Consider the following 13,367-nt stretch of genomic DNA (forward strand, 5'->3'; position numbering starts at 1 on the left):
CAGCTGTTACCAGTCTCAGGCCCTGGACTAATTCTTGTGACCACCAGCAAACCCATGGCCCCCACAACTTGAGTCTTCACAAGGAGAACTTTAGGAAGGAGAGCCCAAGGGGAGGCCTTCGGGTCACTAATGTACCCTTGAGAGGACAGTGGGACTAGATACTAACAACCCTGAGCCAACACCCATGGTCAGTATTTCCTGCCGGAAACCCGCCGGAAACCCTGCAGGCTTTCAGTCCTCACACAGACATCCTTGCTGCCTTTTTTTATTTTTGGACAGTTCTGGGGCTTGAATTCAGGGCCTGAACACTATCCTTGGGGTTTCTCAAGACTAGAGCTCTACCACTTGAGCCACAGCACCATGTCCAGCTTTTACTATATATGTGGTACCAAGGAATCGACCCCGGGTCTTCGTGCATGCTGGGCAAGCACGCTACCACTAGGCCACGCCCCTGTTCTACATCATCTATCTATCTATTTATCTATCTATCTATCTGTCTGTCTGTCTGTCTGTCTGTCTGTCTGTCGTCTGTCTGTCTGTCTGTCTTGCTGGTTCTGGGGCTTGAACTCAGGGTCTGGGTGCTGTCCCTAAGTTTGTGCTCAGGACCAGGGCTCTATCATTTGGGCCACAGAGCTACTTCCAACATTTTAGATTTAAGTGAGGAATATATAGTCCTGCTAGGTGTCATGGCTCATGTCTGTAATCTCAGCACACAAAAAGTGGAGGCAGGAGGATTGAGACTTCCAGGACAGACTGGATTACATAGAAAGATCCTGTCTCCAGGAAAAAAAGAATCTGGGTGTGTAGATTCATGGCTGGAATCCCAACTATGTATGTGGAAGGCAGTCAGAAGGATTTTTTTTTTTTTTGCCAGATTAGCCACATTCCATGATTTTATCTGAAAAACAAAACAAAAAGGTCAAAGGGCTAGGTGAAGGTGGTTCACACTCCGGAGGCTGAGATGTGATGACTGTGGCTTGAAGCTAACCAGCCTAGGCAGGAAAAGTCTGTGAGAATCATATCTCCAATCTATAAGAGAAAGAGCTGGAGCTGTGGTTCAAGTGGTAAAGTGCTAGCTTTGAACACAAAAGCTCCGGGTTAGCACACAAGTTCAGAGTGCAAGCCTCAGGACCAGCATTTAAAGAAAAACAAAAAAGAAGGGGCCGGGAGTTTGGCCTAGTGGTAGAGTACTTGCCTAGCATGCACGAAGACCCGGGTTCAATTCCTCAGTACCACATACATACAAAAAAGCCAAAAATTGTGCTGAGGCTCAAGTGGTAGAGCTCTAGCCTTGAGAAAGTCCAAAGACAGTGCTCAGGCCCTGAGCTCAAGCCCAGGACTGACAAAAAAAAAAAAAAAAAAAAGAAAAGAAAAGAAAAAAGAAAGGCCCTTCCTAAATGACCACTGACAGCACAGTGACAGCCCAGAGCAGGCACACACAGCCCTGTGTGGCCAAGACACCAGGTGGTGCCTGGCAATGGGGCTGCCTGCTTCCCTGGTCATACTCCCTGCCACTATTGCCTGGTACTTGCTCAGCACCAAACTCAGCATCAAACTGGTCATACCAAGGGCTATTGGTGCAGTTGGGTGGCTCTTGGAGAGGAGTCTTTTCCTAGCCTGGGTCAGGGCAACACTGCGACAATGGCCCTGTGGAGTGGCGCACAGACCTGCTCATTACCCGTGTCCTGGGCCTCCCACCCTGCCTGCTTGTCAAGGCCGGTGGAACCGGCCACTTCCTGAGCCTTAGTACTCCTTCAGTGCTCATGCTTGCAGCCTCTGGTTGGATGACAGCCTATAACTAATTAACAGTCAGGAGTGGATGGCATCTCTTGTTCCTGGCCTTCCTAGGCCACAGAATCTAGGAGAGTACCAGTGAAGCAGACACCAGGTCTGAGGAATGTTGCAAACCCTTGAGGCAAGAAGGCCCGGCACTCTACTCAGTACACACACAAGCATCTGCCAGGTTCCTGTCATCGTGGGCGTGATGGTGGTGGAACATGAATAAAATATTTTGACAGCACAAAGCCAGAAGCCCTGGAGATATGGAAACAGCAGCCCACTTTTTTTTTTTTCTTGCTTCCATGGAACTGTCCATTCCATAGGCCAAGTCGCTGGTCTCTTGTCTCAGGTGTCATCAATTGAAATCTCCACTGAAATCTCTTCCCACCTGAGGACCCCCTTGGTGGGCAGCTGCACCAGAGCTGTGAGGCCAGGTGGAGGCCCCAGGGCAGGTTGAGGGCTGGACAGTACAGGAGGACTGCCACAGGGCCAGGGGAGGGAGGTGGCCTTTAACTGGAAAACAGTCCTTCAGTTCCAGGGTACTTCACTGTACAAAGAGAAGTGGCCTCAATCACCTGGGCTGGCATCCCACCCCTGACTGGCCTCGCTGCTGCCTGGTGGTAGGGAGGGGCCATTCTACACTGCCTTGTGATAAATGTCACCTCTGTGTCCACGTGGAAGCCACATGGGACATGCGCGTTGCCACCTGTCAGGGCCCTTTTCACAGATCATCTGTCAAGTCTGTATACCACATACCAGGTAACATAATGAGTAAGTCATGGGCACTGGCCTCGAGATGGAAATAGGGCCAGGCACCAGTGGCTCCTGCCTGTAATCCTAGCTACTCAGGAGGCTGAGATCCGAGAATCAGGGTTCAATGCCAGCCCAGGCAGGCAAGCCCACGACCATGAACCACCAGAAAAGCCGGAAGTGGTTTGGGCTGTGGCTCAAAGTGGTAGAGCACTAACTAGCTTTGAGCAAAAGAAGCTCAGTGATAGAGCCCAGACTCTGAGTTCAAGCCCCAGGACCAACAGTAACAACAATAACAAAAGATAAAAGAAGGTAAGGGTAGCAAAAGCAAGGTGGAGGTGGGCCAGAAGACAAACATTGAGAGCAGTCAGAAAGACATCATCGGGCTGGGAATGTGGCTCAGTGGTAGAGTGTTTGCCCAGCATGCATGAAGCCCTGGGTTTGATTCCTCAGCACCATATCCACAGAAAAAGCTACAAGTGGCGCTGTGGCTCAAGTGGTAACGTGTTAGCCTTGAGCAAAAGAGGCACAGGCCCTAAATTCAAATTCTAGGACTGGCACACTGGCATGCACACATACACACACACACACACACGCAAAAAAGTAACACCACCATCACCATCACCACCATCACCATCATCAGCACACCAGCATTTTCTAGCCAGGAATTTGGTCTAGTGGTAGAGTGCTTGCCTAGCATGCACGAAGACCCGGGTTCAATTCTTTGGTACCACATACATAGAAAAAAGCCAGAAGTGGTGCTGAGGCTCAAGTGGTAGAGCTCTAGCCTTGAGAAAGTCCAAAGACAGTGCTCAGGCCCTGGGCTCAAGCCCAGGACTGGCAAAAAAAATGTCTCTCGTTACACTTTCATCTATGTAGAAAACCCCAGAGAATCTGTCCCCCCACTATCCCCCAGAAAAGGCCCTCCTAGAACTCTGAGTCCAGCAAGATTTCAAGGAAGGTGCTAGCTTTCGATCCCGACCACAAATACCAGAGCTATCTATCCATCTGGTGAGGACAAAGAGTTACTGTACAGGTCTGGAGATTTCTATGTCAGTTGTAGCCCCACGGTTTTCTCATGGTTGAGGGTAAAGCAGAGTAAACACAACCACATGACCAGAAAGCAAAAGGGGCGGGAATTCTACTCTCCTCTTCAAGAGTACAACACCAATGACTTACACACAGACCTCCCATTCTGCTACAGGCTCTACCACATCTGATCAGCACCTTGCTGGGGAGGAAGTCTCACCACACAGACCTTTGGAGGACACCGAAAACCCACCCGTGTGCCATCAGCACCTCCATTTGCAACACAGCCACTCCTGTCACTGTGGTCACAGGGTCATCCTTACCACAATCACCCAACCACCACCAGCATCCTCACCCCCTCCATCAGTACTATCTCCTCTTCATCACCATGACTACAGCCAGTAGCAACAGCCATCATTATCACTGTGTCCACAGGAAAGAGACATTCTCAGAAATGCTGAGCCTTTACATCATATTTTCATCACAGAAATAACCAGACCCAGGTGGGCTTGCTTCAAGTTTAGCAAAGTGAGTATCAGAGAGCTAAAACAGGATTGTAGGAGCTTCAGGAGTGCAGGGAAGGGAGTGAACGAGAAGGGAATGGGATACAAATTCATACACTCAATGTACACAGGTGATGAAGAAAGTAGAGAAAGGTACCATGGGTCTGGGGAAGAAATACATGGGATTGGGGAGAATGACAGAATCAAGAAGCACTCTATATTTGAACAGATATGAACCTTTTGAAGTTCAGTATATTAAAAAAAAACATAAAAATTGAGGGAGAGGGGAGAGGCATTGACCAAGATGCAGTGCACTCAAACTGATGCGTTGAATGGAAACATCTTTGCAAAGCTACTTAAGAGAAACTTGAAATATAAAATAAGAAAGCTGGGCTGGTGGCTCATCTTGGAATCCCAACCACCTAGGTGGCTGATAGATAGCTGAGGATGCAGTTTGAAACCAGCCTGAGGGAAAAATTTTAAAAAAAAAGGTCCCTGAGACATCTCCAATTAATCACTCAAAAAAAATGGAAGTGGAGTTGTTCAAGACCCATGACTGACAATAAGAGAAGGGAGTGAGGGAACATCAATGGGTAAAAACGTTTACGTTTCCATGACAAAGTTATATTAGTTTTTTTTTTTTTTTTTTTTCCTTTCTCCCTTGCCGGTCCTGACGTTTGAACTCAAAGTCTGGGTTCTGTCCTTGGGCTTTTGTGCTCAAGGCCAGGGCTCTACCACTTGAGACACAGCTCTACTTCTAGCTTTTAGGTGATTAACTGGAGACAGAAGTCTCATATTCAGACTTTGATCCTAGATTTCATCCTACTGAGTACATAGGATCACAGGCGTGAGCCCTTAGGCTATATAAGTCAGGTAAAGAGTACATTTCTTTTTGAACAATATCACCCCTTCCCTTGCTTTCTCCCAGTTGCCCTTCCCCTCCCACCACTACAATTACTTTTATAAGAATGGATGGAGTTAAAGAAGATCTAAAATTGGGTCTAGGAGTGTGGCCTAGTGGTAGAGTGCTTGCCTAGCATACATGAAACCCTAGGTTCAATTACTTACTACCACACACACAAAAAAAGCTAGAAGTGCTGCTGTGGCTCAAGTGGTAGAGTACTAGCCTAGAGAAAAAGTGCTCAAGGACAGTGTCTAGGCCCTGAGTTCAAGTCCCAGGATGGAGGAGATGGAGGAGGAGGAGGAAAAGGAGGAGGATCTAAATTTAAAGGAAGAATTCCACTTGCGAAATTGATTAAGTAACTGAAGAATGGTCAGTGCCAAAGTGGAAGGCAGGAAGGAACCATGTGACCTCCTGGGCTTATGTGTGCTTTGTTTCAACAAGAGCCAAGAATGGACTGAAAGACACATTAACCTAAAGAGGTGCTGACCGGAGCAAAGTCCTCTCCCACAAGCACTCATACACACTACAGCTGCTTCCAGATCACAAGAGGGATTGTAACCCTGGGAGAAAAGTCTTCCAACTTAATTTTTTCAAGCTAATTCTTTCAAGGTTGATGGTCGAGTGCTATGATAAAGATAGTATTGTTCTTTCTAAAACCTTTTTCTCAATCTCAAGAATTTCCAGAGTGTATGAGATTAAATGAGAGGTACTAAACTACCCCGTCATTGTTTAGTATTGCTGGGGTGATGGCTGTGTGCTATATTACAGAGAGGGTACTCCGGGGACACATCCTGAGTCTGATGAATGGAGCCATACCATGCCCAGTCCCCACAGTCGTGCCCTGCATGCACGGAGGTTTTCCCATCAGTATCATCAACACACATGCAACAAGAAACGGGGAGAAAACAGAACACAATGAACCCTACCTGTTGTATAGGTGATCCCTCTATGGACCCCATCCAGATGCAAACACCTTGTCCTAGTTTCCTACATCCTATGGGCCCCTGCCCTGAGTGGTCTGTTTCTACCCTGTGCTCCCCTGCCTCCTGAGCTTCCTCTCTGACCAGCAGCAACCACAACCAGTCCTCACTGCCTTCCCAGTACAGGAAGCATCTGGCAGTAAACTCAATCCCAAAGTCCTCGCGGGGACACAGCAGGCAGACTCAGAAACCACTGCCCTCCACCACCATGCACCTGGGGCCTTCCCACTGGGCAAGAAGACCCTGTCTGGTTCCCAGTTTGCCTTGCTTCGGGAGAGAAGGCACATACAATCTGGGCTCCCCACAGGGGTGTGACTCCCACATTCAAGGGGTACACAGAGGTGACCCTCATCCCTGGCTATCACCCTCCACTGCAAATATACATGCATGCACACAGGCATGAGTGTGCGCACACATACATGCGTACACACACACACACACACACACACACACACACACACACACACACACACACAGTACATGGCCTCATGGTTCTGCTACAGTCCCCTCTATAGCACGGAATCAGCTCAGATGTAACTCTTTTGTCATCAGGTCGTTTTCCGCCCTGACTGCCTTAGACCAGATGTTTCTTCTTATTCTCCCAACCTTCAGACCACTGAGTAGCCTGGCCTTCTTCCAAAAAGTATGATCTGTAACACACATTTGGTAAATACACTCCCCCCCACCCGCCCCTATCCCTCAGTGAGGAAGCTTTCACCATTAACCCCATTCCGCAGAGGTGGAAACAAAGGCTCAGAGAATAGAAAGCAATCTGTACCACGTGATCTGGCTCCAAGATGGTCTCCACTGACCACCTGTGAAACAACAACCACCTATGAAGTGAAGAATATCATGGCTGCCCAGGGCCAATTTCCTAAGATGATTTGGGCCCCATCACTGATCCCTCCCAAATCTGCCACCCAGCTCCCCGGGTGGCACAGGTGGCACATTGATCCAGAGACAGGAGATGTGGAGAAACAGTGAAGGAAGCTTTAGCCCAGGCTTTAGCCCACCCTAACCTTCAAGCTTGCTGATTTCTTATCAGATGTTGACCTTCCACGCAATGCCAGCTTACCTTGCCTCCCGGGACTCCTGCCAGGGCTGTCAGCCGAGCCCGGCAGCCTGCCGCTTGCCCGGAGACCACCTCCCAGGCTAGCCGGGCACACGGGGCCATTGGCTGAGCTGCCCAGGGCATTCATATGAGTGGGGATAGGCTCAAAAGTGGGGTCCAGCTCTAAGATGAGTCTGTTGAGTTGCTCGATTGACTGGTCAATGTCCAAGGTGGGTGATCCTGGGGAGGGGCCGGAGCTCAGCTCAGGATGGGCTCCGTTCACAGCCCTGTCCTCTGGGAAGGCAGCGTGGGAGGCTCTGCTAGAGTAGGACGGCTGTGTGTCAGAAGGGCTGGGCCCGTTGCTTATGCCCCTCTGGACGGCCACTCTGCTGCTGGCTCCACGAGTGGGGGTGACAGGGCCCCGGGGCTGGCTGAGGCTGGAATTCTCTGTTGCACCCTGGCTACACAGCCTGGCCTCCCCATTGGGGGCAAAGCTGTACTGGTGAGCAGCCACCATCTGCTGCTGGCGTACCCAGGTCTGCGTGGAGTAGCTGCTCTGCCCGTAGGCCTGGCCCGGGGAGGGCACCGAGGGCTTCCTCAGCACAGGGGGCAGCGGCTTTGCCTCCCGCTCCCCAAACGTCTGTTCCCGTTCATACAGCGGCTCCACACCAAGGCCCAGATCGGGAGCCAGTGCACCGCTGCAATCATCACCCACGGTGCTGTTGAAGCCATCGGACAAGAGGGAGTTCTGGCTGCTCTGGTGGCAGGTGAAGGGCCCCAGGTGGGCAGACTGTGGCCCCTCGGATGAGGACAGCGTGCCCAGGCTGTCCACGCTGTGCAGGTCGTGGTGCGGCACCTCATCATCCAAGATGTCTGTCTCCCGGTCCTTCAGGGTGGCATCTCCGTTCACGTGGACCTGGGCTGGTACCACGTGGCGGGTCCCACTATATTTGCTGCGAGCATCACTCATGTCCTTGAGGGAGTTTCCAGAATCTTCCAGGCCAAAGCCACTGAGCAGCTGATCCAACTCAGCCTTCTCCTGGGGGCTGAGGCCCCTCCGGGGCCCCGGGGCCACACGTTCTTCTGTCTTGTCGGTCCGGGCGGAGGCAGTGGAGTGACCAGAGTCACTGCTGACAGACAGGGTGTGGTCACTGTGGTCGGGGCTGCTGGTGGCTGGCACGGCCTGGGCACCGCCAGGGCTGACGGGATCAGAGGAACTCTTCTTCCTCACCTTGGCATAGAGGCTGCCATCCACCGGGCCCTGTGTATGCAGCACTGCGGGGAGACAGCAGGAGACAAGCCATAAGCCAGCGCAGAGGCAGCGTGACCTCACACGGTTGCAGAGGCCACTCCTGTGTTCACACAGGACTTACCATCAACAGGGACAAAGACTTACCTTCATCCACCATGTTCCTGGATCTTCTGCACACTGACAGCAGTGAAAATGAGTTCAGATCATTCGATAGAATCATTTCTACATCGCCATGTTGAACGCGCGCGCGCACACACACACACACACACACATACACACACACACACCCTCCCCTGTGTGTGAGAGACAGAAACAGAGAGTGTGTGTATATATCTGTACCAGAGTATGAACTCAGAGCCTCTCATTGTTCCTTAACCTATTTGCTCAAGGCTGGCTCTCTACCATTTGAGCTACTCTACTTCTAGCTTTTTGCTGCTTAACACAGGAGTCTCATAGAATTCCCTGCCCAGGCTGGATTTGAACCACGACCCTCAGATCTCAGCCTTCTGTAGCTGGATTATAAGTATGAGCCACCAACACCCGGCTTCAGACTCATAATCTTATAATGATGCTCTGGGATGTGACACCCTTTGAACCACGACTGCTACATTATATCAAATGCAGAGATCATAAGCTCCCATGAGTCCACTGTCTCAATCCGTTCATGCATCTGCCATTTGCTGAGCAGTGACTCCGTGCAGGGTAACAAGTTCTCCTTCAATGGAATGTCACATGGATCTGTTAAAATTCTAACTATGTAACTCAACCGAAGAGGAAAGGACAGGGGTGGATCTCAGGCTTCTCTGCAGCTGGGCCACGCAGAAGCCTAGTGACGGTGGCTGATGAGAATCATACCCTCCTGAGATTGCTCTATATGCACTGACCTCCATTCATGCAATGTTAGGCAAACAAAACCCAGACCTACAGTGTGGGCAAAAGACGTGACCCCTCGGCTGCTGTTGTTAATTAGGGCCCAACAGCGTCCCACAGAAACTCCCAAGCTCAATCTGCTGACTGGCAGCCCTTCATGACTGAAGCCACATGGTGTCTCAGCCAGAGCTCCAGAAATACACTGGAACTTGCAGCCAAGCGGACCTCTCCCACCACCTTCAACTATCTGGATTGTAACACTGCACACATTCCACAACAGGGAACTGCTGATGGCTGCATATCCAAGCTGAGGGGGAAACGTGGAACTGAAGAGACATGAACCAGGGTAACTAAGCCGGATGCTACTGCACTCTGCTGGGACCTGCCTGAACCCACAGCCCCTGGGCTCATGCTGGGGTCAGGGGAAGCAGTGTCTGCCGATCTGGTTGGCATCTAGGGATTGAAGACACATCCTTGTAAAGCATCCCAGCCTGGCCTTTCTTCTGTGTCATCTGTGTCCTGGGGAAGAGTGCAGAGAAAGAAGAGCTGGGATGGCAGGTAATGGGGGTACAGTGCAGAATGAGCCGCAGTGCTTGGGGCAGGGATAAAATGAGGGAGACAGGACAGAACAGTCAGAGAGGGTAAATGTAGGACGAAAGCTTGGAGAAGACTCTGGAGCTACCTGAACCCAGCCCCTGCTCCAGGAAGACCCCACCTGAAGCAATGTCCAGGGCATGTCTCATGCCTCTGACCCCAGGCCTAGGCTTCAGTGCAGACAATGCCTCTGTACCCTGGCTGCTCAGACCAAGGGATAACTGGAAAGAGGGCTCTAAATTTCAGAGCTTGAATTCCAGCCCTGTCGGCTGTCCAGGTCCAAGAGTCTATCTACAGGGCAACCACAGATGAACCAAAACCTGTACAAAATAAGACAGACCTGGGTTCAAGTCTAGGATCTACCTAAGACCCAATGCAGGGTCCCACCAGCCAGGATGCTCACCTAAACCTTCAGCCTCTCAGTTATGGAACTAGGGTATGAATGGATGGCTCTACAGGAAGGCTGACAGCTCAATAAACTCAATCTTCTATGCAGGAGCTCTCCCCTGTGGAAACTTCCACCACCTTCCCAAGGCCTGGCAGCTCAGCCCTTTTATTCTGCATAGCATGAGAAAAAGCAGAGGGGACACTAATAATCAGAGAACTCCACCAAAAGAGAGAGTACTAAGGGCTCTTCCACGAGTTCCCTTAAGTAAGGGAATGGTCATAGCATGGAACACTGAGCACACTGCCTGAGTCTACTCAGGACAGGAACAATTTTCATCTACTAACACTGTACATTTATGACTTCCATAAATTCAAAGCAGTTCTCTAATTCTTAACTAATCAGCACAATGATTTCAAACAGAACAAACAAAAGACCAAACACTTGGAATCCATGAACATTCTTCTAATTTAAACCTGAATGTAGCCTAAACATACCTGTTTGCCATCCTTTGGCTGTGTCCACGGGTGAAAGGTTATAGATGATACTATTGAGAGGTGTGTGTGTGTGACTAGAGTTTAAACTCAAAGCTTCCTGATTGCTAGGTAGGCATCCTATCATATAAACCATACCACCTTCAGCCTTTTTTGTGTTACCTTCTTCCTCTTCTCCTTTTTTTTTTTTTTTTTAAATCTTTAGGTAGTGTACAAAGGAGCTGCCATTTAACAAAGCAGTTTCTGAATACACTGGGTCTTGATCAGTGATCCCATCACCATTCTGCTTTGATTATTTCCTGTCAGTCCTCCCCCAACAGGCTGGTTCAGATAAAGATTTGAGAAGGCAGGGATGGGCGATCACTCCCAGATTTCTTTTTTTTTTTTTTTTTTTGCCAGTCCTGGGCTTGAGCTCAGGGCCTGAGCACTGTCCTTGGACTTTCTCAAGGCTAGCACTCTACCACTTGAGCCTCAGCACCACTTCTGGCTTTTTTCTATGTATGTGGTACCGAGGAATCGAACCCGGGTCTTCATGCATGCTAGGCAAGCACTTTAACCACTAGGCCAAACTCCCGGCCCCTCACTCCCAGATTTCTATGTTGAGATAGGAGTCTTTCCATTTTCTTCCCACCCAGGTTAACTTGAATCCATAAACTCAGCTTCTAGAGCAGCTTCTAGGCATAAGTCATTGCTACCCAGGTCCTACTGTTACTTTTATCTGTGCTGTGGTAGAAATCTTGAAATAGATATAGACCTATCCACCCACGATGCCTGGACACTATGGTCCCAACAGAGCTTTCAGGGGTACAGTGGTGTTCCCACGTGTGAACACAGTCACTGGGCAGAGGGACTCTCCAGCCCTGCCAGAATCAAAGACCATGCTAGGCTTTCCTGAACTTTATGCTAGACACTGAGGCAGCTTTCAGAATCAGAGACTTTCCCCTAAATCTACAGGGAATGTTCATGAAATATATCTACTTATTCAAAAATAGCTTATGACAGATTCAGATGGAGGTCAGGGACAGGACCAGTGTCCAACATTCCTGCCCTGCCTTCTCTCTGGTAAGAAGGTACCATTCATAAGAAGAATGACTAGAAACAGGCACTGGTGGCTCATACCTATAATCCGAGCTACTCAGGAGGTTGAAATCTGAGGATGGTTGTTCAAAGCCAGCCCAGGCAGTTTCTTATCACCACTAAAACACCAAAACGCCAGAATTGGAGTGGGAATCCAAGTAGTAAGAGTGTTAGCTTTGAGCACAAAAGCTCAGAAACATGCCCCAGAGTATAAGCCACAGGATCCGCATTAAAAAAAAAAAAAAAAAAAAAAAAAAGAAGGGCTTGAACTTGAGCTTTGGGGGTTCCTGTATCTCCCATCATCCTGGAAGACAAGACGCCCAGTCAGCCATGCCTTTGTGTATGCCTGGTAATGACAATCAGAGTATTAGAACCCTTTTCTCTCTGTTGATAAGAGTGCCCCAACATGAGAGAAAGAGAAGAGCCCTGACCCCTCACAAACATGGAGTCACAGAGACCCAATGTCCTGGCTTCTCACATGACACAATCAGATATGTTATTTTGCAAAGTTATTTTCACAAGGCGAAAGATGTGCTTAATGCAGCACCAATCTGAGGGGCCTCGGCATGAGGAGTGGCTGGATTCCTGTGCTCTGATGGCTGTGGGCTGCAGTTGGAGAGCACCCTGCCCTGTCCTGCCTAGGAAGCTTGCTGCAGGGTGAGGATGGCCCCTCTGCCTCCAGGACCAGGTGAGGAGGGCTGAGGAGGGAGAGGAGTCTGGGAGGTGAGTCTGGCCACTCATAGGTTCTTTGCATGCTTTTGTATTGTGGCCCCCCCCCCCATGGTATTTATAGGAACTAGTCCCAGGACCTTGACAAATACAAAAATCTGCAAATTCTCAAATTCCTTCTAAAGAATGGTTTAGTGCTTGTAGATCAGCTACACATGTCTTACATCAGAACACCTAACACAACAGGAAGATCATGAAAATACCTGGAACTGGGCCATTTAGGGAAATATATGTACATATGCAGACAGACAACTGCCTTTTTTAAAGAATATTTAAGAGGAGTTTGGCCTAATGGTAGAGTGCTTGCCTCGCATACACGAAGACCTGGGTTCGATTCCTTGGTACCACATACATAGAAAAGTCAGAAATGGTGCTGTGGCTCAAGTGATAGAGCATTAGCCTTGAGGAAAGCCCAAGAACAGTGAGTGCTCAAGCCCTGAGTTCAAGCCCCAGGACTGGCAAAAAAAAAAAAAAAAAGGAAATAAAAGAAAGAATATTTAAGAATATGTTCTAATCATAGCTACTGAAGATACTGAGATCTGAGGATAATGGTTTGAAGCCAGCCCCAGCAGCTAAGTCTGTGAGACTCTAATCTCCAACTAACCAGAAAAATGCCAAAAAGTAGAGATGTGGCTCGAGGTAGTAAAACACCAGCCGTAAACAACAACAACAAAAATCCAAGCAAAAGTTGGAAGCCCTGAGTTTAAAACCCAATATCAGCCCAATACACCCACACACACCTTCCCCAACCCCAGTCACGGGACTTGAACTCTGGGGAGAATTGAACTCTGGGCCTGAGCGTTGTCCCTAAGCTCTTCAGCTCAAGGCTACCGCCCTACCCCTTGAGCCACAGCATCACTTGAGTTTTTCTGGAAGAGGAGGTTCGTGAAGCTGCCAGGCATCTTTGTTTCTTCTAATTTTACTTCTTTGGGTCCTAAGCTCCATTTTTGTGACAGGTTTGCTTTAAAAG

At 49.3% G+C, this 13,367-nt stretch overlaps 1 protein-coding gene across 5 annotated transcripts in view; it reads right to left on the reverse strand.

The window, feature by feature from the left end:
• The window catches only part of Tns3 (tensin 3), a 208,695-nt gene that overhangs the window by 41,574 nt on the left and 153,754 nt on the right, over nt 1-13,367 (reverse strand). For all 5 annotated transcript variants that reach the window (XM_090332534.1, XM_090332532.1, XM_090332533.1 and 2 more), the window contains one exon: nt 7,021-8,271. In XM_090332534.1, coding sequence (XP_090188660.1) covers nt 7,021-8,271 — 1,251 coding nt within the window. The remainder of the gene's footprint in view (nt 1-7,020; nt 8,272-13,367) is intronic.

This window comes from Megascapheus bottae, chromosome 5 (assembly GCF_031878675.1).
Source record: "Megascapheus bottae isolate mThoBot1 chromosome 5, mThoBot2.hap1, whole genome shotgun sequence".
NCBI lineage: Eukaryota > Metazoa > Chordata > Mammalia > Rodentia > Geomyidae > Megascapheus > Megascapheus bottae.